The following is a 24,335-nucleotide window of genomic DNA, read 5'->3' on the forward strand; positions in this document are numbered from 1 at the left end:
ACTTCTAAAGAGAACTTCTTGTTTCTTGCTTCCCTTTTCCAGAGGCCGACAGTCTCCTTTTAAAAGACAGAACTGACATTCTGCCCTTGCAGATTTGGGGGGCTACCTATCTATGTGACCTGGAGTGACATCCGTGGGTAATGAAAAATCCTGACTCCTTGAGTGACTTGGGCCAAAATGCAGAAATGTCCTGTGGATGAGGCCCAGCTGCTGTTATTTTAAGATGCTATGAGGCTGATAATCAGGCCAGGGGGAACATATGGAATGTGTCACACCCATTTTATTCGTTGGCCCAAACTATTACCCTGTTAGACAAATGTGAAGCTAACAAAACAGATGCCTAAGAGACTAGATTTCTGAATCTCCATACTGACTGCCTCATTTGCTCAAAATGACTTTATTGATTTAAGTAGAAATGGTCCCTGTCCTTAAGGAAATTACAATTTAACATCATGTCCCAATGACAGTTCCACATCTGTGCCTCATTTTTCTGAGAGCTAAAACTAGAATGATCTTCAAGGATGTGTCCAGTTATAATACCATAGAATTTTGTTTCTTTGCATTTTTTTTAATGTTTGTTTATTTTGGAGAGAGAGAGAGAGAGAGAGAGAGGGAGAGAGGGAGTCAGAGTGTGAGGCAGAGAGAGAAAGAGAGACACAGAATCCAAAGCAGTCTCCAGGCTCCGAGCTATCAACACAGAGCTGATGCTGATGCGGGGCTCAAACCCATGAACCACAAGATCATGACCTGAGCCGAAGTCAGAGGCTTAACCGACTGAGCCACCCAGGCACCCCTCTTTTAAAAGTTTTTAAAAATATTTATTTATTTTTGAGAGAGACAGAGCGCCAGAGGGGGGAGGGGCAGAGAAAGAGGGAGACACAGAATCTGAAGCAGGTTACAGGCTCTGAGTTGTCAACACAGAGCCCAACGTGGGCCTCGAACCCACAACTGTGAGATCCTGACCTGAGCCGATGTTGGACACTTAACTGACTGAGCCACCCAGGTACCTATAGAATTTTGTTTTTTTATCAAAACAGCCATATATCAAACATATGGCTCCATCTTTTCTCTTGCTTGTACTCACCGTCCACACTCACAAGACACTGGGATTCCTGACCTTTACACAGGACTTGTGAATGTGTCTGAGCACATGATCCTGCATTCCCATTCTTTTAACTTAATTCTAGATAAAGTTCAAAGGCAAGAGTGCACCCGTAGGATTTAGTACACTACCAGACTGAGTTTAGCAGAAAATGCCTCTTCAATGAAAACATCAAATAAGGTGGTATCCTTATCCCTATTTTACAGAGGAGACACCAAGCCCCTGAATTGTTAACAAAACTTCCTGAGTCACTATGTCCTAGAAATAATAACTAGTATTTAGTGAATTTAATTAAAAAGAGGCACAGAGAGGTTAAGCAACTTTGTTCACACAGCTGATAGGTAGAGAAGCTGGTATCAGTCAGCCATTCTAACTATGTAGGGTATATGCAATAAGAATATCATCCTGCCTTTTGCTACATTACTTAGTCTAACTTAATATTATTTTAATCCTCATTCTAATGCTATGAATTAGGTATTAACTGTGGTATTCTGGTAAATAACTAACAGCTGGTCTCTAAAGAAGGGTTTGGTGTAAATATTCCCACTAGAGCCAATTTCAAGCTTCCACTATGCCGTCAATGAACTCAGAAATGGGAAGATATGTTCCGTAAATCTCCACTATATGCTATTTTCATTGTACAGGTATGATACATGTAACTATCGTCAAGAAATCGATACTAGTAAAGTGTAGTAAAATATTAGGAAAGATACATTTTGAGTATTTATGGCCTTTATTTTAAAAACATTTTGTTTTGAGAGGTCAGGGGCCTGAGTGAGTGGCAGACAGAGAGAGAGAGAGAATTCCAGGAGGGGCAGAGAGATACAGAGAGTGAAGCAGAGCTCACTGTTTTTACCCAATTACCTGAATTAGGGCTCATGTTTTTACCCAAAGCGGGGCTCATGCTCACCAGATGTGGGACTTGAACTCACCAATTATGAGATCATTACCTGAGCTTCCTGAGATCTTGTCAAATGCTTAGTGACTGAGCCACTCAGGTGCCCTGTGGCCTTTATTTTTAATAAAGTGTACTTTAACTATAAGTGAACAAAAGAGTTATGTCTACAACATGTTTCCATTACTGTATATAAGAGAAAACTCTCCATCACATATATGTGTATATGATTAAAAAAGAAAGAGTAAATGTTAAAATGGGTTACTTCAGAGGTGAGGGGATCAAGGATGCCAAGAGATAGATTACCTTTTTCTTGTCGCATCTCTGTATTATTTGATATTTTACAACCATAATATTGTGCTTTTATGATAAAAAGTAATTTAGAGATTTTTTTAATGGGAAACTAGAATTGGAAGGTAAGAATGACTTTTCCATTAAAAGATTTTAGAGATGAAGGGAATTACAATAATTGTAAAGGTTGAGGAATGTTCATCTTCTCATTTCAAAATTAGCGTGTTTATTTGTTCATTGTTTTCCCCACTAGTATGAAAGCTCCGTGATGGCCTTCACAGAGTCATGGTTCCAGCTTCCATTATCATCATTCCCTTAAACTAGTACAACGATGTCCTAACCATCTCACCGTTTCTGTTCTTTCCCTCTGCATTAGTTTGCTAGGGCTGCCATGAGAAAGGACCATAAACTGGGTGACGAAAAGCCATAGTTTTTCTCACAGTTCTGAAGCCTAGAAGTCCAAGATCAAGGTGTTGGCCGGGTTGGTTCCTTCGGAAGCTGTAAGAGATATTGTGTTCTATGCTTCTTCCCTGGCTCCTGATGGTTTGCTGGCCATTCCTTGGTGTCCCCTGGCTGCAACACTTCAGGGTCTGCTTCTGTCATCACCTGGTCTTCTCCTCTCCTGTGTCTGTATTTTCTTCTCTTCTTATAATGACACCAGTTATTTTGAATGTTTCTTTATTTATTTTTGAGAGAAAGAAAGGGAGGAGAGAATCCCAAGCAGGCTTTGCACTATGAGTACAGACTCGGGGCTCATACTCACAAACCATGAGATCGTGACCTGAGCCAAAATCAAGAGTCAGACACTTAAAACCATAAAATACCTTAGAATAAATCTAACCAAAGAGATGAAAAATCTATACGCTGAAAACTATAGAACGCTTATGAAACAAATTGAAGAAGACACAAAAAAATGGAAAAATATTCCATGCTTCTGGGTAGGAAGAACAAATATTGTTAAAATGTCAATACTACCCAAAGCAATCTACATATTCAATGCAATCCCTATCAAAATAACATCAGCATTCTTCACAGAGCTAGAGCAAATAATCCTAAAATTTGTATGGAGCCAGAAAAGACCCCAAATAGCCAAAGCAACCTTGAATAAGAAAACCAAAGCTGGAGGCATCACAATCCGAGACTTCAAGATATATTACAAAGCTTCAATCATCAAGACAGTATGGTACTGGCACAAAAACACTCAGATCAATAGAACAGAATAGAGAAACCAGAAATGCACCCACAAACATATTTCCAACTAATCTTTGACAAAACAGGAAAGAATACCCAATGGAACAAAAATAGTCTCTTCAGAAAATGGTGCTGGGAAAACTGGACAACAACTTGCAAAAAAAAAAAAAAAGAAAAAAGAAAAAAGAACTTGGATCACTTTCTTACACTATACACAAAAATAAATTCAAAATGGATGAAAGACCTAAACATAAGACTGGAAGTCATCAAAATGCTACAGGAGAAAGCAGGCAAAAACCTCTTTGAGCTTGGCCACAGGAATTTCTTACTCAACATGTCTCTGGAGGAAAGGGAAATGAAAGCAAAAATGAACTATTTGGACCTTATCAGGATAAAAACTTCTGCAGAGCGAAGGAAACAACCAGCAAAACTAAAAGGCAACTGATGGAATGGGAAAAGATATTTGCAAATGACATATCAAATAAGGAGTTAGTATCCAAAATCTGTAGGGAACATATCAAATTCAACACCCAAAAAAACAAATAATCCAGTGAAGAAATGGGCAAAGACATGAAGAAACACTTCTCCAAAGACATCCAGATGGCCAACCGACCCTTGAAAAAATGCTCAATATCACTCATCATCAGGGAAATACAAATCAAAACCACAGTGAGATACCACCTCACTCCAGTCAGAATGACTAACATTAACAAGTCAGGCAACAACAGATGTTGGTGTGGATGCAGAGAAAGAGGATCTCTTTTGCACTGCTGGTGGGAATGCAAACTAGTGCAGCCACTCTGGAAAACAGTATGGAGGTTCCTCAAGAAATTAAAAATAGAACTAGCCTATGACCCAGCAATTGCACTAGTAGGTATTTATCCAAGGGATACAGGTGTGCTGTTTCGAAGGGGCACATGCACCCCAATGTTGATAGAAGTGCTCTCGACAATAACCAAAGTATGGAAAGAGTCCAAATGTCCATTGATGGATGAATGGATTAAGAAGATGTGGTGTATATATATATATATATGTGTGTGTGTGTGTATATATATATATATATATACACACACATATATATACATATGTGTATATATATATACACACACATACACATACACACAATGGAGTATTACTAAGCAATCAAAAAGAATGAAATTTTGCCTTTTGCAACTATGTGAATGGAACTAGAGGGTATTATGCTAAGCGAAATTAGTCAGAGAATGACAAATATCCTATGATTTCACTCATACGAGGAATTTAAGATACAAAACAGAGGAACGTAAGGGAAGGGAAGCAAAAATAATATAAAAACAGGGAGGGGGACAACATATAAGAGACTCTTAAATATGGAGAACAGAGGGTTGCTGGAGGAGTTGTGGGAGGGGGGATGGGCTAAATGGGTAAGGGGCAGTAAGGAATCTACTCCTGAAATCATTGTTGCACTATATACTAACTTGGACATAAATTTAAAAAAAAATTAACTAATTAATTAAAAAAAAGAGTCAGACACTTAACCACCTGAGCCACCCAGGCTCCCCGGGACACCACTTATTTTGGATTAAGAGCCCACTCTACTCCAGTATGACCATCTTCACTGATTATGTCTACATGGTTTTGTTTCTAAACAAGGTCACATCCTGAGGTATTGGGGGTTAGGACTCCAACATATCTTCTGGAGGGACACGATTCAACACATGATGCCCTCCTACAGCCAATTCTCTATGGAGCTACCACAGTTAACTTTTAAAAACATAAATTGTTTCACTCACCCAATTCCCCATCACACCAAGAATAAAATCTGAACTATGACCAACTGTGCCTTTCTTTGTCTGGTCCCTGCCTCTTTCTCCCGCCACGTCTCTTCCCACTCCCTGCCTCCCTAATCTGAGCTAGCCACACTGTCTTTCTGTTCCCAGAGCATTCCATGCTACTTCCCCCTTCAAGGTCTTTGCTGTTCCTTTCCTTCTGTCTGGAATGTGCTTCCACCATATCTGTGCCTGGCTCTCTTTCTCACTTCCTCCAAGTCTCCCCACTCAGGGATACTCCCTCTGAGAGTCTACTCTGATCTTAACTAGAACAGGGGCCACTCCTGTGTCCTTCTCTTGTGCAGTTTTCTGTATAACACTCTATACTACATGGAATTATATCTTATAGTTATTTTTTTATTACATTACATGTCTCCTCACTAGAATGTATGCTCCATGAGGTCAAGGATTTTTTTTTTTAATTTGAAATCCTTGCAGATATTTTAATTTATTTTGTAATTAAACTTTTGAACAGTCAACTCGTTTCCATGGTTGAAAGTCAGAATGATGCAAAAAGATATCTAGAGAAGTCTCATTCCCATTCGTGCCTCTGGCCATCCAGTTTCTTTTACCCCATAAAAAAACATTTCTTATTGGTTTTGCAGTATTTCTTTATGCAAATACAATACGTATTTTTATATAAGTACAGACTTTGCATTTACAGTCTTTGAAAACATTTCCTGGACATCATGCCATATCTGTTTACAGAGAATTTCCTCATTCATTTTTATAGCTGCATAGTATTCCCTTTTAGGGCCACACTACAGTTTCTTTAATGAGGTCCCTCCTGATGTACACTTGTGGCTTCCCAACTTTTGCTACCAAAAATGTCAGAAGGGATTTTTATCCCGTGCTGAAGCCCACAGAGTCTTGAATACTTTCTGCATAGAACGAATGTAGAATGAATGATGAGTGTGAACCAACCAACATTACTGGGCGAGGGAGGTGTGGTCGAAAAGGGAGCGGGGTCAGCCGCGCTGCGGGGAGGCTCCAGCCGGTGGCGCTGCAGGCAGCAGACGCGTGTGGCCGGACCGGCCACGCCGCTCTTGCCGTGGGCGCCGACGGTGGCGCGGGGACGAGCGTGGGGGGGGCGGAGGGTAGGGCGAGTCATATGACCCGCTCGGCTTCCTGGCTTCGGCCGCCGCCGCCCGCCCGTGTCCGCCAGTGGTGCGCCGCGGCCCCGAGGAGCCGTTGAGGGGTCCGGGCTGAGGCCCGCTCGTGTGCAGGCCGTCGCTGTTGCTGTCCGCTCCCGCGCGTCCGTTCTCCCTCCCGGCCGCCATCATGCTGGCGCTCATCTCCCGCCTGCTGGACTGGTTCCGCTCGCTCTTCTGGAAGGAGGAGATGGAGCTGACGCTGGTGGGGCTGCAGTACTCGGGCAAGACCACCTTCGTCAATGTCATCGCGGTGAGTGCCGCCGGCTCGCCCGCCCCGGGCGCCGCAGCCCGCGAGTCCGGCCCGGTGCTGGCCCGAAGCCCGTGGCCGGGGCTCCCCTCAGCGCGATGGGGCGAGTGGGACGAGGGCTGGAGGCAACAAGGCGTTCCTGTCGCCTCGGCCGGGGCCGGGGTTTGGAGTTCGCGCGTGTTGGCGCCTGAGGCGTAGCGCTGAGCTCGGCCGCCGAAGGGTTAATTCCATTTAGTCGTGTTCTACAAAGGGCTGGGTCCTCGACGCGGCCGCGGCTTGGAAAGGGTAAAATCGGCCTTGTCACATTTTTCAGGATTGGGATTTCCTTGGGGCTTGCTCTGGGTGTGTGTGTGTTGGGTGGGGGGGGGGCACCTGAAGGCTTAACTCCGGCCTGTCCCTTCCCAGGAGGGGGGGATTTGGCGAGCTGTCAGTCCCGTGAGAACGCATGAGTAAGACTCGAGAGCGTCCCTCCAGTATCCGCTCGGGACGGAGAGCCTATCGCGAGGAAAGCAGGGGAGCGTTGTGGGCCCCTTCCCGGATTTTGTGGGCAGCTGGTTCCTTGTGACTCAGTTACTGGTTTTCAGTCGGTCCCCTTGGAGGGGGCGAGATCGAGTTCATTGCTGCCGGGCTCGTTGCGAGAGAGACTGGGGAGAAACACTTCCAGCCAGTCTGGTCCACAGTAGTCCGCAGCCTTTACTTAGCCAAGCAGTTCGGGGGCTCTGCTTTCCCAGTGGTCGGAAGAGATGGATCTGTAGTCACTTAACTTTCTTGGGAAAGGGGGAGTTGGTCTTTTGTGAGAGTGTTTCTTGCTTGAAGGGGAGGGCAGGGAAGTGACTGGGCAGGAGCATAGCTTTTTCCAGATCCAGGAAATGGGGTGTCTGGGATGGAAATTGCCCTGGGAACCTAGTGTGGTGTTGATTCAGCAGTGATTGTGTGGAAGGATGATTATTAAATTTTGCCTGGGTGGTTAGTTGGGGAAGGGATAAGAGAGATTCTCCTCAATCTTTAGAAGCCAGGAGTCGATGTGACTCACTCTTAGTTGATAGGTGCTTGTACTTGTCAGGGATGAGCTTTAGAACTATTCTAAAGAGAGATGGCAGCCGTCCTTCCGTCTTCTAGATGGTGGTTGAAATCCTTATTTAATAGACTAGTTGCCCAACTGGTTTGGTTACAGGAACGATTGAAACACAGCTCCCTTGTGGGAGAAAATAGGTAACGTGTGACTCTTAGTCCTCCAGTAATAGAGTAGCAGGAGTAAGACTTGAAAAAGATTAGCAGAGATCCAAACTTCCTTTGAAGAATGTTGCGTATAAGTATAAAGAAAATTTACCCACTTGTTTGGCTCCTTTTGTGATAAGGTTTTTAAAAATTTTTATTTATTTATTTTTTGGCTTGAGATGACTATCTTTTCAACAGGTATAGTGGAGTGGAATGTGTATGTGATGACACAGTAAAAAAAAAACCCAACTTTGGATTCACTATCCAAAGTAGAGCTTTTGTATGATGGGGAAAAGATAAGACCTCAGTTCGCTATACATTTTCTGGTATCCCTTGAGATAAGAAAGTTTCCTTGTAAACCCTATCCTTTTGACAAAACTGAATTAATATACAGTGTAGGTGTAGGTCTATCACTACATTTAGTTGTATTTGTTGCAGAGAAGGAGTTATGCGTTGGAAGTCTGAAAAGGTTTAGTAAATCTCTGAAGAACTTCTAAAGACATAGGCATGAACATCATGCTTATTTATTTATTTATTTTTATTGTAGACAGTGTAGCTTAATATAATGAGCAAGAACTTTGAAGAGAAGGAGCCCCAGCTTTGCAGTCTGGCTCTGCCACTTAGCAGCCTTGTATCCTCTTTCAGTCCTCGCTTTCTCATCTTTGAAGTAGAGATAATAATGTGCTTCTTAAAGAGTTGTTCTAGGGAGTAAATGAAATGACAGATGTGACCAGCACTATGCCTGCCCAAAGAAGGGGCTAGGTAGGTGGTAGCTGTTGTTATTTGTAGCGGATACACTCCTTTAATGCAGAAACAGTGTTTTGAAAAACATTCAGAAGGGAATTAGCTGTGGTCATTTCCTTCTTTGAATCTAATTTATCCAAACCTGGGCTCCAGTAGCGGATTTATGGATTGTGGCAAATGATCACATCATGTACTCCCCCCGATCCCCCGTTTTTGTTTTGTTTTGTTTTTTTACATTGTATTAGATTATTTTAACAACTGAGCTTCTGCAGTGCGGTTGAACTTAAAGTGAACCAGTGGTGCCACTATTTTTTTTTTTTTACATTAGACTTTTCTTTTTTCTTAACGTTTGTTTATTTTTGAGAGAGCACTAGAGTAGAAGCGGGAGAGGGGCAGAGAGAATCCGAACCAGGCTCCAGGCTCTGAGCTCAAACTCACACACCACTGTGAGATAATGACCTGAGCTGAAGTAGGACTCTTCACTGACTGACCCAGGTGCCCCTAGCCTATTCTTTTTAAATTATAATTATATGGGTAGGTTTGGTTTAGAAAAAATTCTGGACTGTAAGTGGTTGTAACCCTTAAGATGCTGACAAAAAGAGACCTTAATAAATTTCACACTAAAAAAAAAAAAACAATAAACAACTCTAACCTAACCTGTGATTAGCATAGATTATATTGAGGGTGAGGAAAAGGTTAATAAATAAAGGTGATGTTGCAGACTTTTCGATAAAAACAAAGTTTCCAGAATAGTGAATTTAGCCTTGTCTTTAAAAAAATTAACTGCACTGTTCTTTGTATTTTGCATAAAATGTCTGATTTATAGACTCACAAGTACACATGGGTTGAGTGTGTCACTTTAGAAAGTTGGCCATTTATTTACTCACATTCAACAAGTAACTTAGGCATGAAAAGCTTTAGGTGAAGGCAGTTTTCTTCAGGTAAAAATCAACTTTTTGTAAACATAAAATGTGGCTCTATTTTCTGCCTTAAAAGTTATGAAAAATTTCATAAATGTCATTTAACTTACTAGAGAGGTTTGTGTAGGGTTTGGTCCATTCTGAAATTAGGCAGTTTATTTACAGAGAGGTTCAGTCTTAAAATTTATATTCTTGTGATTTTAAAACTTCAGTGATACTCCATTTTATCTGGTATTTTTATACAGAGACCCTTAACGTACATACTGTATTCTTTGTTTTGGACATTAAAAAAGAAACCCCTCTAATATTTAATTTTCTCATTAGTGTTAGGGAATGAAATATTGCCCATTGCTAAGTATTCTGGCAGTTATTGCATAATAAATCATGTGTCCTATATGTGTAATTTATGTTGAGTAATCTTTATTTTTAACAGAGACTCTAACACGGGTTATAAGATAATTACTAAGAAATGTTTAGTAGGATTTACCAAGGTGTTATAGGCTAAATTTTATAGACACTGTGTATTTTTGAAATGAGTAGTATAAAAATTTGTCTACATTTTTATGAAGTATTAGTGCTCCCCAGGTTATTCAAGGAAAAGTTTATTAACTTCCAAGAATTAGGAAAAGGAGATATTTTGAAAGATTGTAGAAATTTGAACGTAGAATAATTTTTTTTTAGAGTTTCTAGAAACTTTGATTAAGTGGTCTAATTTTATTCTCATTTTATAGATGTAGCTAGAAGATCCAGAAAAATAAGTGAAATTCCTAAGGCAACAAAGCTAATTAGCAGAGATAAAATTAGAATGTAGGGCCAGTGTACTTTCTACTTTTCTTATCTGCCTCTGTAGGATCTAGCTGAGATTAGAATCCTAGAGCTGTGGATTGGGAAATCTTAATCCTTTAAATATCTTTTTTCATGTATTTGTACATAAATACACTTTTCTTATGAATGTGGATAACACTTTATTTTATTTATTATTTTTTAAAGGTTTATTTTATTTTGTTTTTGAGAGAGAGCACAAGTAGGGGAGGACAGAGAGAGAGAGGGGACTGAGGATCCAAAGTGGGCTCCATGCTGACAGCAGCAAGCCCGATGCCGGGGCTCAAACTCACGAGCCGCAAGATCGGGACCTGATGGTCATGGTTGGACGCTCAGCCACCTACCCACCCAGGTGCCCCAAATCTGGATAACATTTTAAATTCAAGTATCTTAAGCATGTTGATTGACATTTGAGGACTATTTGTATATATGTGTGTGTATTTATATTTGAGGATATGAATTAGAGGAAGTAATGAGCATCTGTGTAAAGTAGGAATAGTGGAATATTGTTTGGACATTTAAATAACTGGCTAACAGGCATTGTTGGGTTATTGAGCTATGTCTGTTTTCTTTAAAAAGCAGAAATAGGGGCTCGGTTGGTTAAGCATCCTACTCTTGATTTGGCTTGGGTTATCATCTCATGGTTCTGTGCTGACAGCTGGGAGCCTGCTTGGGATTTTCTCTTCGACCCCTCCCCCCACATGCGGGCTCTCTATCAAAATAAACATTAAAAAACCAGAAATAATTCTGGGTTTGATTAGTGTTTATTATTTAGTTACTTTAGGGCAAGAATGGCAAAAACGGTTTTTAAAGAAAATACAATGTAGCTGAAGTCTAAAGGTTAGTAAATTTGAAATTTTACTGTAGAAACTAGCCTTCCAACGAGGTAGTCTTCCAGTTCACATTAGGAATTGTGGAACCCGAGGCATCCTGCCAAGGAGCTTCTCTTCTAGGCTCTTTATCTTTCACCCCTGTTGCCATTATTTCTGCCATGCAGACCTAGAATCTCAAAAGCCACATGTTCTCATGAAGAAGGTGGTGCAATAATGCATTTTAAATTATTGACAGGGGTGCCTGGGTGGCACATTGGTTAAGTGTCCAACTCTTGATCATGGCTCCGGTTATGATCTCATGGTTTGTGAGATCCAGCCCCAAATCAGGCTCTATGCTGACAGTGCAGAGCCTGCTTGAGATTCTCTCCCTCTCACTCTCTCTGCCCCTCCCTCAGCTTGTGTGCACTCTCTTTCTCTCTCTCAAAATAAATAAACATTCCAAAACAAAGAAAGAATTTCTAAATTGCTGACTTAGAATATATCTCACAATTTGAAGCCCTTTTTAACTTTCTCAAAGATAAAAGTGGGTGGTAAGTGAACATGGATACAAAATGCATCACAGCTATAAAAACTAGTTACTTAAATGTTGTTTTAAGAATTTTTTTCTGATTTTCAATATAATACAGGGTCATGAGTAGAAATTTGAAAAAGGAGTATAAAGTAGAAGAAACCACTTGTTATCTTCATCATCCAAGGTTAACTAACTGTCAGCGTTTCAAAATATTCCCAAAGCCCCCAGCTTTGGGCTGACAGTGTGGAGCCTGCCTAAGATTCTCTCTCTGTCCCTCCCCTGCTCTCTCTCTCAAGATAAATAAAGTTAAAAGAAAAGTATTCCCTTTTTATCCTTTTTAAATGTATGCATTGAAATGCCTTTCAACTTAAAAAAAAAAACTTTAAACTGTTTTTTAAAAAGTTTTGAGATGATACCTAGTTTGTTTTTTTAAAATTATGGTGTATGCATATTTCTGTGTGTAAAACCATTTTAGTGCCTTTATAATTTATGTTATGGCATTCATGTGGCTATACCATAATATATTTGATTATTTCCTTATTGTTGGACATTTGGGTAGTTTCCAGGGTTTTGCTTTTGTATATCAATTTGATCTGCATTTCCTAAGGATGGGTTCCAGAGTTACATCATGGGGTCAGAAGATAGAAACGTATTTCATGCCAAATGGCCAAATTGCTGTCCAGAAAGTATGCGCTACTGACAATGTCTTATGAATAGATTTCATGTATAAAGTTGGAATTAAGCTAAGCACTTGTTCTTTGTTATTTTTAGGGAAAAACATATTTAGTTTTGTTGATAAGTAAACCAGCAGTATTTTTAAACTATTTTATTAGGTAATTGCTCTGTTTCTGTGTTTAATGTTTAAAGAACTATCTTTATGTTTCAGCAACTGCTAAGACTGAGACTATAGAGAACATAATTCCTTTTTCAATTTTCTTTTTTATTGAACTTTGCAGGCAAGTCTTATAAATACAGCTCATCCCCTTTAGCTATCTGCATCTAATTTGTTTTCAACTTACTGGTGGATTGCATTAGGAGTTTGTATTCCAGGAATCTGGCATATTTCCACGCAGTCCTTACCTAATCTTGGCCTATTATGGTGTGATGCTGCCTTTTCTTGGTGGGCGGGAGGGTGTCTGTATGCTAAATATTCTTTTCTAAATCAGAATCTAAGAGCGTTTGCTAAGGAGACCACTTTTTGAGGGCTATAGCATATGATTTTGTGTGTGTGTGTGTGTGTGTGTGTGTTTTAATGGTTATTTATTTTGAGAAAGAGAGAGCAAGAGAGGAGAGAGAGAGAGAACACCTTGGAGCAGGGGAGGGGTGGAGAGAGGGGGAGAGAATCCTAGGCAGGCTTTGCACTATCAGCACAGATGCCAGCAGAGCCTGATGTGGGGCTGGGTCTCACAAGCCATGAGATCGTGCCCTGAGCTGAAATCATGAGCCTGAGACTTAACTGACTGAACCCCCCAGGTGCCCCTAGTATATGACTTGTTTTGAATGAATAACTTGGGTATCATTTATGATTATAAAAGTTGATTCATGTCCTTTGTCCTCATATATGAAAAAAACCATAGAAAAATACTAACTTACTTGCTCAATAGGGCAAAATTAAATGACAATTTAAGTCATTTAGTTTTTTTTTTTTAAATATAATTTATTGTCAAATTGGCTTACATACAACACCCAGTGCTTATCCCAACAAGTGCCCACCTCGGTGCCCATCACCCTTTTCCCCTCTCCCCCACCCCCCCATCAACCCTCAGTTTGTTCTCTGTATTTAAGAGTCTCTTGTGGGTTGCCTGCCTCCCTCCCTCTCTGTTTGTAACTGTTTTTCCCCCTGTCCCTTCCCCCACAGACTTGTTAAGTTTCTCAAGATTCACCTATGACTGAAAACATAGGATAGGATATCTGTCCTTCTCTGACTGACTTATTTCACTCAGACATTTAGTTTTTCTAAGATGTAGCAAACCAAAATTGGAGTCTCTAATGAAATAATGTGAGTTAATTTCTTTCTTCAAAGTCAAAACCACAAAGCTTATATTCTATTGTGCTATTTTTTTAAAGGTTACACTGTTTCTTAAATTAGACATTGGATCTTGTATTTGGATCGGATTTCATAGTTTGTCTAGTTTTATTCGCTAGAATAACGTTCTTCATATCCCAAAAGGAATTTTTTTTGTATTAAATCTAAACTTTAGGGTTAATTTAATTTAATTTAATTATATGCTTTAGGGTTCATTTTAAAATCATCTCTAAGAATGCTGTATTTTTAAAAAAATATAATTCTGGCAAAATAGTTTTAGGTTTCAGGTATCAGAGTAGTGACATTTCTGCTTGAAAATTGAAGCCTTTCCTTCTAAACTAGGTTGGAAAAGTAATCATTTGTTATTAAAAAAAAAAACAAACAAACTTGGATTATGATTGGCAAAATAATCCTAAAAGTGTCTTTTTAACCAGTTTACTTGATAACAATTACTTTAGACTTACCAAAGTAGTATTACTGAAGAATATATTTGAGCCTACATTTGTTGGCATCTGAATGTGGTATGAATGAGTTTATTTGGAATATGTTTAAGTGGCTGCAGGAGTTAGAATGGCATAGAAGTTAATAATTGAGAGCCAGACTGTTGAGGTTCAAATCCTTATTCTTTGACTTGTGTTATTTTTGGCAAGTTATTTAACTCCTCAATGTCTGTTTCCTTAAATGTAAAATGGGAATAATAGTAGTTCTCCCTCATAGAGTCGTTATAAGTTAATATTTATAAAACATTTTGAACAGTGTTCAAAACAAAGCATATACTATGAAAGTGCTTCATAAATGTTAACCACTAGGTTATTGTATTGTGCTCTCCTTGAGGTCAGGGATTTCTGTTGCTTTTGTTCACTGATATATTCCAATTCCCTGAAACAGTGCCTGGCACTTATTAGATGCTCAGATATATTTTCAAATAGACTTATTCACAATAAAAAATTAAGAAAAATGTCTTTATGAACCCATATTCCCATTTTCATAGTTAAGTTTGCAAACTGTAGCATAGTGTTAAGAATGTGAGTTAAGAATGCAGCTTTATGGTACAAGGTGGAGAAGTAGACTGATCCCAACAGGAAGAAAAGAGTGGCCCTTGGCAGTACTACCTGCCCTCTAGAATTGAGGTGCCGTGTAGAAGTGTATGCTTGGATTGTCATTGTAAATTTGGTTAAGACCATACTATTGGCATCCATTTACATGTGTTTGCTTTGATTTTTGAACGAAGATTTATGATTAGAATGGGTTTAATCACTGTTGACAGCCATAAATTTGCAAGCCCCACCAGGCAGTAGACTGTGTGGTAGGCCATCCTCTCCTAGATGAGAAGTGGGCCCTTGAGGGTGCATGCAGCCTGTACCAGAAAGAGCTTTTGGCAGAGTTTCCTCTCTGAAGGTGACTTAAGGTCCCGTTTAGACACTGATCACTAGACCCAGTTTTTCCTGACAGCTCATTTTGTCTAGAGAATGTTTGAATGCAATATATTGACTTCATTATTTTTAAATAGTTCTTATCAGAGGAAAAACCAGGAAATGGAAGAAACCCACTTTTTTTCTCCTCCAAAATCTAGCTGTTTCACTCCCAGGTTTTAGTTTTTTTATTTAATTGTATTATTTTCTTCAGTGGCTGAATTAAAAAACTTAAAACATTTGTTTCTTAAAAAGAATACACATAATCCATATTGTTTAAAAAAAAAGAGGGTAGATACAGTGCACCTGGATGGCTCAGTTGGTTGAGCATCTGACTTAGCTCAGATCATGATCTCCTGGTTTGTGGGTTTGAGCCCTGTGTTGGGCTTTGGAACCTGCTTAGGATTCTCTCTTCTTCTCTCTCTGCCCCTCCCCTGCTCGTGCACATGCGCACTCTCTCTCTCAAATAAATGTTTAAAAAACTATAAAAAGAGAGTATAGATACACAAATAAAAAATTCATCTTTAATACCATTAGGACCTAATCATTATTAAACTGTATATCCTTCCAATTTTCTCCCCATCCCTTTATATATATATATATATATATATATATATATATATATATATACACACACACACACACACATACACACACACACAAATAATATACTTTTTTGTTATGATATAATTAACATATAACATATTACATTCAGGTGTATAATGTAATGATTGCATATTTGTATATATTGCAAAATGGTCATCATAGTAAGTCTAGTTAACATCCATCACCATGCATAGTTAAAATTTTTTTTTTGTCTTGTGATGAGAATTTTTAAGACTTTTTAGCAGCTTTCAGATATGCAGTGTAGTATTATTAACTACAGTTACTGTGCTGTACATTACATCTTATTTATTTTATAACTGGAAGATTGTACCTTTTGGCCCCTTCGCCTGTCACCTGTTTCCTCTCACTATCCCCCTACTCCCTGCCTCTGGCAACCACCATTTGTTCTCTGTGAGTACTCCCCCCCCCCTTTTTTTTTAAAGATTCCACATAGAAGTGTCTTTCTCTTTCTGACTTCTTTCATTTAGCACAGTGCCCAGTATATGCTTTCTTGATAACAGTGACAGGATCATATTGTACATACTTAGTCATCTCAAGTAGTCTATTTGATTTATCTACTTTGATGGCTAATAGGCAACTCAAGTTTAATCAGCTCAAGATGGAACTTTTGATCCCCTTCTGCCTCAATCCAGGGCACCAGCATCTATCCTTTTCTAAAAAATATTGAATGAAATGGATGCTAGAGGCTTTAATTTATCTATATATTTATAGTTTGGTTGCAGGCATTATTTTCCACTGTTCAGTGATGAAATATTTCTGCCTAAGACTTTGTTTTTGCAATTTTCTTTGGAGTGCCTGAAGATGGGCCAGTTTGACCAGTTTTAACCTTTCCATGCTCCTCTCACCCTGTCTGTAGCATGTAATTTCCCAAGTTAGGATTGATCATATCACCTCCATCATAATTTTCACCACACTTACCACCTTAAGAAGTTATCTTGGGGGCGCCTGGGTGGCTCAGTCGGCTGGGCGTCTGACTTGGGCTCAGGTCATGATCTCGCGGTCCATGAGTTCGAGCCCCGCGTCGGGCTCTGTGCTGACAGCTCAGAGCCTGGAGCCTGTTTCAGATGCTGTGTCTCCCTCTCTCTCTGACCTTCCCCCATTCATGCTCTGTCTCTCTCTGTCTCAAAAATGAATAAACGTTAAAAATTTTTTTTTTTTAAAAGAAATTATCTTGTTTATTGTCTTTGTCTCTATTATGAATGTAAGTTCTTTTATGGATGTAAATTACGTAGGGATAGAGCTTTGTCCTTTTTTCAGTACTGTATTAAGTACAAAGCACTATGCCCTGCGTATAATAGGTTTTCTAAATATTGAGTGAATGTATATAAAACAAACTATTTTATGTATTCTTAAATTGTGTGCAAGGCATTATGATAGATGATTCATAAGTGTATCAGATAAGGTTGTTTTGCTGGAGTATGTGCCTCATAGTAGCCATGTATAGAACAGAAATGTTAAGTGCCTTAAGACTGGCACAAAATCCTTTGGGAATCTCTTTACCCTGACCTCACTAAGACTTCAGGGGTGTTTTAGAAAGTCGGTTTAGTGGGACCATGGTGGGAATGGCCACTGAGGGGAGCTTTGAGAGTAGAGTGGTTTTCATTTATCAATGAGTATTTGAAGAAGCAGTGTTGTAGGTAGCATAGATATAACGAGGAACAAAACAGACATTCCTTTACTTGTGCATCTTCCAGTATTATGGAGGGAAGAAAAGATGTTCAAGAAGGAACTGTGGAAGTAGCAAAGACACAACTGAAGGCAAGAAATTTTGTTGAATTAAGTGTGACTTGCATGAAGGAGAAAACAAGAGACTGGAAAAGTAGATCTGTATGCCTGGGGAGCCATTGAAGATTTTTGTTTGGGGGAATGAAGTAAGACTGTTTTCCAACGGATTAATTTAGTAGACCAGTGAAAAGGAAGTTGGTCACAAGATCATTACAAAGGTCTGATTGAGAGGTAATGGGGTGGTGGGGGGGGGAGTTAAGGAGTAAGGAAAAGATGAGCTTTATTAGGGAAGTAGAATAGGTACATTTAGTGGTCGAATCAGATATGCAGGGCAAAGGGGGATTTGTAAGGAGTTGAGTGAATGTTGGGGAAAATGGCTGTGGGATCAAGTAGTGGAAATGGGGTAGAGAATGAGAATGAGTTTAGAAGAGATAAGGATGAATTGAGTATAAAATGTATTATATGATTAATGATATAAAGGGGATTTGTATTTGGGAAGGGCATTCATTCTATTATTTTTAGATATAGTGGGACTAAAACTGAGAATTAAAATTCATCATTTCATATCTTTATCTCAGTAGTAAGGGACTTAAGAAGTAGTTGAGAATTCAATCCTGGTTTCTCTTCTAAAGAACGTTGTAGAATATTTTCTTCCTTCTGATTTGTGTCAATTATCCTATTCTGCTGATAACTTATTTTGCAAATGTTTTATAAGCAAGGAGTAAACAAAATGTTCTCCACTCTTCCAGAATTTCAGTTGAGCTATCTTGATTTGTTTATGGGGCTATGTACATTAGTCTGTGCCCAGTTTGCAGGCTGTCCAGAAGACGTCCTAATCCATAGGCCCTTGAGGCAGCTGAATGAAGGTTGTATATTCAGAGTGGCTGAGGCTCTTGTAGGCTTGGAAGTCTTCCTGATTTAATTTAAAGAGGAATGTTCTATCCCTGGAAAGTGTCTGATTTAATTTTGTATGCTGTCTTTCTACTGAAGAGAAAAGCTGGTATGTATAATATCTTGTGCTTTAAACATAAAGGATATCTGATGTCTTGGGATTTCAGTTGTGATTTTTTTTAGGTGCTGGGTCAACATGTAGTAGTCTTAGACTCAGGATATCATTTTTCTTTCTTCTTGGGTCACATTACTGATTATTTTACTGTGTGATTGAAAAGACGCAGTGTGATCCTCAGTCCTCCTATCCCAGTTAGGCTGTCTGATATCTGCTAAGAGATTTATTTAGTACAGTCTTTTGTGGACTTAACAGTGCTCAAAGACACCTGTTCATCTTAGAACATGTGGACATTATCATATAACAAAAAGGAACTGGCTGTACCATCTCTGCCATGTCATTCTTAAGGGTAGTTAATGCAAAGAATATTCCTAGACATCCTACTGTTTCTTAACTGTCCTTTTCTACAATGCAGAAGGGGTATTCAGTGAAAACCTTTTTATTTATTTATTTATTTATTTATTTATTTATTTATTTATTTAATGAAACAGTTGATTGTTTTATGAAGTGCACTCACATACGAAGCATTGTATGATTCTTTTGGTCTCCTTGTTAAATAGATACTCACTGGCTTATAAAAGGTAAAAAGAGCTCAAGTGACACAGTTTTGAGATAGATCTGGAATGCAACTCTAACTCAGCCTGGATGTTCTGTTCCATAAAAAAGGTGAGCTATGATGAATCCTGTTTACAGACAAATCCTTTAGGACCTTGGTTTGCCACTTGATATAGTACAACTTTTCCAAGTCCTGTGACTCAGACTACTTGAGAAATTTGATATCACCTCTTGTGGTGTTCCTTAGGCATTTTTAGCTTTCTTTGGCAATTCATTGCCAAATACTTTAAGTCTATTTTACTGGTTGTTGTAATACTTTTCTGTATTATACTTCCTAGGAACACTTGTAAATTTTAGTCGTTTGAGTGTGTGTGTGTGTGTGTGTGTGTGTGTGTGTGCGCGCGTATGCACGCATGCGTGGCAGACTTTGGACTGGGCCTTAAATTTGCCAGTGAAAATTAGCAAGATGGTTGTGAGCAGAAAAAGGAAGCAGGCTTTGAAATACATGTTAGACCGTGTTAATGATGGAGAATGAGACACCCAAGATACCAAGCCATTTTCCTTTGTCTGCAATACATTATCTCCTGGTCCTCCTTTTCCCTTAGACAGCACTGTCTTACACATAGTTTAGGTCCCATATCTGTGGAGCCTTGCCTTAACTCTTTTCCCAGGCAAAGTTAATTGCCCTTGCTCTCTTTTCATAGCGCTTTGTTAAAAATTGTGTTTATTTGTGCCAATTTTATATCTTTTTATCTGTTTCTACTTACAGACTGCAGACTTCTTGTTTATATCCCCTAAACGTATCTCTGTGCTTGACTCAGGAGGTGCTCCATAATTATTGACTTACTAGAGTCAAGCACTGTAGGGTATTGTTTAAGTATGTTGAGTCAGACAAGCCTACATTTGAATTCTATATCTGTTAGAGCTCTCTGCCCCCCTCAAAGTTTCAGTTTCTTCATTGGTGATTTGGGAATGAGAGTAGTTGTCTCATGGGCTCATGGTGTGAGGTAAGATAAATCAGCATAGTACCTGGCATAAATGCTCCATAGTTGATAATTATCACTGTGGTTGATGTGATATTTGGGGGGGAAGGGCAGGAGCATGTGCTCCAGTTAGATGGCAGATGAAATGGACCCTCCCTCACCCCTCAAGTAAGCACTGAATAGGGATTCAGTTTTGGAGGAGGATGAAAGGATTTTGAGTTCCAGGATGGAGGTCTGCTGGCCACTAGGGACCAATTTCTGATTCTTGATGAAGGTTCTGTCATTGTGAGAGAAATTAAAATCAGACTGTCCTTTGCCATAATCCATTACAGATGTGCTAGGGTGCTTGGGGCAACTTAACTGAAAAATTTACTGGTCTATTTGTTTTGTCTTCCTGTTGGTAAACTTGGTAGTAGTGACTAGTTTCGGCTTGGTGGAATACTAAATTTGTATTTTACTACGTATGCTTAGTATAGTATCTATTTATAATCTCTCAATTGACCATTGAGGGTTTTTTTGTTGTTCCTGTGTTTGGGCAGCCTAACGTGGACTACAAGCTTCTGTACAAATAAAAATCTTTGCTTATTTATCGACAGATAACTCTCAAATGTGTGAAGCATTTTACTCAAGTAGAAAGTAGAATAAAGGTTTTGAAACTCAGACTTGGGTTCAGATCCCAGTTTTCCTGCTGTGTGTGTGACTTTGTGACCTTGCTCTCAAGCTTCCTTTTCTGTAAAATGAGGCCAGTAAAGTGAATGGTGTCATGTTGCTGTTAACATTATTACTATTGTTATTAATAGTGTAAGTCAGTGGAATGTGTCCTAGCTAATAACAATGATGTATTCTTGATGCAGGAGTCACATATAACTGGAAAACATTCTTGACACTCCAACCCCTTGTGCATTTTTATTTCCCTGCCAGGCTCCCTACCTGGATGGTAGTAAGTGGGGTTGTAGACAGCTACTGAATAAATAATGATGTTAGCATTTAGAAGACACAGCAATTTGGAACTTGAGCACTGTACAATGACTCAGTATTTCATGACTGCCCATCATTTAAGAGCTGAGTTTCAGTATGAAGCGATGCTGATAACACTGAGTAGGCTAATGGAGTAGCTTTGGCATGTTTGGTGTTTCTTCAGGGACACCTAGAGAGAGCCAGAGGGTGAAAAATAGCCATTGAAAGGGAAATAAATGTATTCAGGCCATGGCATTTTCTGCAGCCATACCACTGTACTGCCAAACTAATAAATGTAGAAGCAGAGATGTCTCTACTGATACATGAATAAACAGCTGCAAGACCTGATGTATTCTAGTTTAAAAATGTTTTTAGAGATTTAGTACCTTTAATATTTTAAAAAATAAGCAGTGTTTCTAAGTGCTTTACTTTGTTTTGGGGGTAAAAACAAAGCAATCCACGTGATGTTATTAGTGGAGGAGATAAGAATGCAAATCCACAAAGCAGGAAAATGTTACAAGTTGGAGATAAACGACTAAAATTAAAATCCAGGTTTTAATGTATCCTAATGATAGGTGCCAAAGTTTGCTTCCTCCAGAGTCTGACATCAGAATTGTATTTATAAACATTTTCTGCTTCCACTACTGCTGTCAAGGATGCCTGGGCTACTCTTTAAAAGATAAGAAAGAGAGTATTGCTTATCTGTTTTATGATATACCTGTGGAGCAGGGTTTTAATAGCTTTATTTATCGTCCAGTTAGAAAAGAGATCTGATAAGAGGACATGCATATGCTGTCATCTGGCATGATATGCTGTAATCCTTGGTTACATTTAGAGGCTTTTTCATTCTAACATTTAAAGGTTCTGAGTAGCAGTAGGAGTCATGGGTTAAATTCTAAACTAGGGGACAGTGTCTGGATAACTTCTCAGCAATGTTTCTGACATTTGTTTAATTGCAGATCTAAATAGCCACTAATGGATGTTACAGTTTCAGTGAGCAGTGATGTTTATTGCCTCGGAAGTAGAATGAGGTAGACTCAGAAAATGATATAAAATGTTCATCCCCAGTTAGATTTTTTGATAGCCCAGAAAAACCCCTGTATAACTTCTTTTAAAGAAATGGAGCTGAACGGGAAGCAGAAGTGATTATGGATGATGTTGGACCTGGGAATTCTGAATGAGTCAGTTCAATTCCTACAGGATGTCTTGTCTCAGAGAAATTAGGGTGATAGGTGATGTAAAGCTTGCAGGGCTCCCTGTGGCCTTCCTTGTTCTGTTCTTTAACAGGTGGCAGTGGTCATGGCCTCTTCCCATACAAGATGCGATTAGGTGATTTTCTTCACTTTGGGGACTGTGCACAGCAGTTTTAACAATCATGCTCTGGTTGGTTCATCAGGAACTAAACCTCATGGCTAAATTCCAACACAGACTAATCTTGTAATCTTGTCCTTAATTCTCTATATAGTGAGTGTTGGAGAAGGTTTCCGGACTTCTTCAAACTAATCCAAGGGTACAATAAGAAAAGACAACATGAGGGATGCAGCTGTAGGTGTTTGTTGTATTCTGAAATTTTTAGGTTAGAATAGATGGTTCCTGGGTTACCAGAAAACATGGGTGGGTTTACCAGTAACCTCTTGATGGAGGTGGGGGTTGGTACACTCCCACTCCCCTACCTTTCCACACACCAGCGTTTGGCTGAACAAAATTGACAACCTAGATCATTCAACAGATGATAGATCTCCCTTCCTCAAGGGCTCTTGTCCCCAAATCACAAGCAAATCTAGTAATTCATAGAACTTTGCTGTAGATTGGTGTGAATTTTCTAGCTGTTTTATATCATTCTAGTTGTTTAGGACATGTAGCCACCTTTTTGAATATTGTAAATTACCTTTTGGCATCAGGGTAATGCTAGACTCCTAAGATAAGCTGGGAAATGTTCCTGCCTCTTCTATTTTTTGGGAAGAGATTATGTAGAATTGGTGGTGTTTTTTATTTAAATGTTTTTTATTTAAATGTTTGGTGGAATTCACCAGTGAAACCATCCAGGCCTGATGATTTTTTTAAAAAAGACTTAAAATCTGAATGCCTGGCTAGCTTAGTTGGTGGAGCATGACCTCTTGTTCTTGGGGTTGTGAGTTTGAGCCTCATGTTGGGGAGAGAGTTTACATTAAAAAAAAAAAAAGATCTGAAGTCACTTATTACATTTTTTTAATTGACAGAGAACTATTCAATTTTTTTCTTCCTGGGTCAGTTTTAGTAGATTGTGGCTTTCAAGAAATTGGTCCAATTCGGGGTGCCTGGGTGGCTCAGTTGATTAAGCATCCAACTTTGGCTTAGGTCATGATCTCAGGGCTCGTGAGTTCAAACCCTGTGTTGGGCTCTGTGCTGACAGCTTAGAGCCTGGAGCCTGCTTCCGATTTTGTGTCTCCCTCTCTCTCTGCTCCTCCCCTGCTCACTCTCTGTGTCTCTCTCAAAAATAAATAAATATTAAAAAAATAAAAAATTTTTAAAATAAATTGGTCTCTTTCAATGGGGTTGTTGAATTTATATGCATAGGGTTTATAGTATTTCTTATTACCTCTTTAGTATTTGTAGAGTTTAGTGATATCCCTTCCTTCATTATTAATATTGCTAGTTTTTGTTTCTCCTGTTTTCTTCTGTCAGTTCGTCAGTTTTATTTATTTTCTTAGAGAATCGGCTCTTGGTTCCATTGATTTCCTTCTATCGATTTTCTGTTCATTATTATTGATTACTATTCTTACTGTTTGCTTCTGTCTGTTTCAAATTTATTTTGTTCTTTTTTCCTCCAGTTGTATCGAGATATAATTGAAATACAGCACTATGTTGTTTAAGCTACATGACTATAATGACTTGACATATATATTGTGAAATGATTATCACAGTAAATTTAGTTAACGTCCATTGTCTATAGATACCAAAAAAAATTTTTTTCTGTGTAACGAGAACACTTTTTTTTAATGTTTGCTTATTTTTGTTTGTTTTTAATGTTCATTTTTTTTATTTTCAGAGAGAGAGATACAGAATGAACAGGAGAGGGATACAGAGAGAGGGAGACAGAGAATCCCAAGCAGGCTCCACATTGTCAGCGCAGAGTCCAATGTGGGGCTCGAACTCGTGACCTGAGGCAAAAGCAAGAGTCAGACGCTTAACCTACTGAGGCACCCAGGCAGGCACCCCTAATGTTTGTTTATTTTTGAGAGAGTGAGAGTGAGTGGGGGAGGAACAAAGAGAAGGGGGACAGAAGATCCCAATGCAGGGCTTGAACTCAGGAACTGTCAGATACTGAT

The 24,335-nt window shown here is 39.1% G+C and overlaps 1 protein-coding gene across 1 annotated transcript in view; it reads left to right on the forward strand.

The window, feature by feature from the left end:
* The first annotated feature begins 6,425 nt into the window (after positions 1 to 6,425).
* Positions 6,426 to 24,335, forward strand: part of ARL8B (ADP ribosylation factor like GTPase 8B) — a 48,585-nt gene continuing 30,675 nt past the window's right edge. The window contains exon 1 of the mRNA XM_047095610.1: positions 6,426 to 6,691. Within this exon, the coding sequence (XP_046951566.1) occupies positions 6,569 to 6,691 (123 nt within the window). The 5' untranslated portion in view covers positions 6,426 to 6,568. The remainder of the gene's footprint in view (positions 6,692 to 24,335) is intronic.

Source organism: Lynx rufus, unplaced genomic scaffold, assembly GCF_022079265.1.
Source record: "Lynx rufus isolate CCGP_SWC_20201006 ecotype Redwood Valley unplaced genomic scaffold, mLynRuf1.p SCAF_4, whole genome shotgun sequence".
NCBI classification, from domain to species: domain Eukaryota; kingdom Metazoa; phylum Chordata; class Mammalia; order Carnivora; family Felidae; genus Lynx; species Lynx rufus.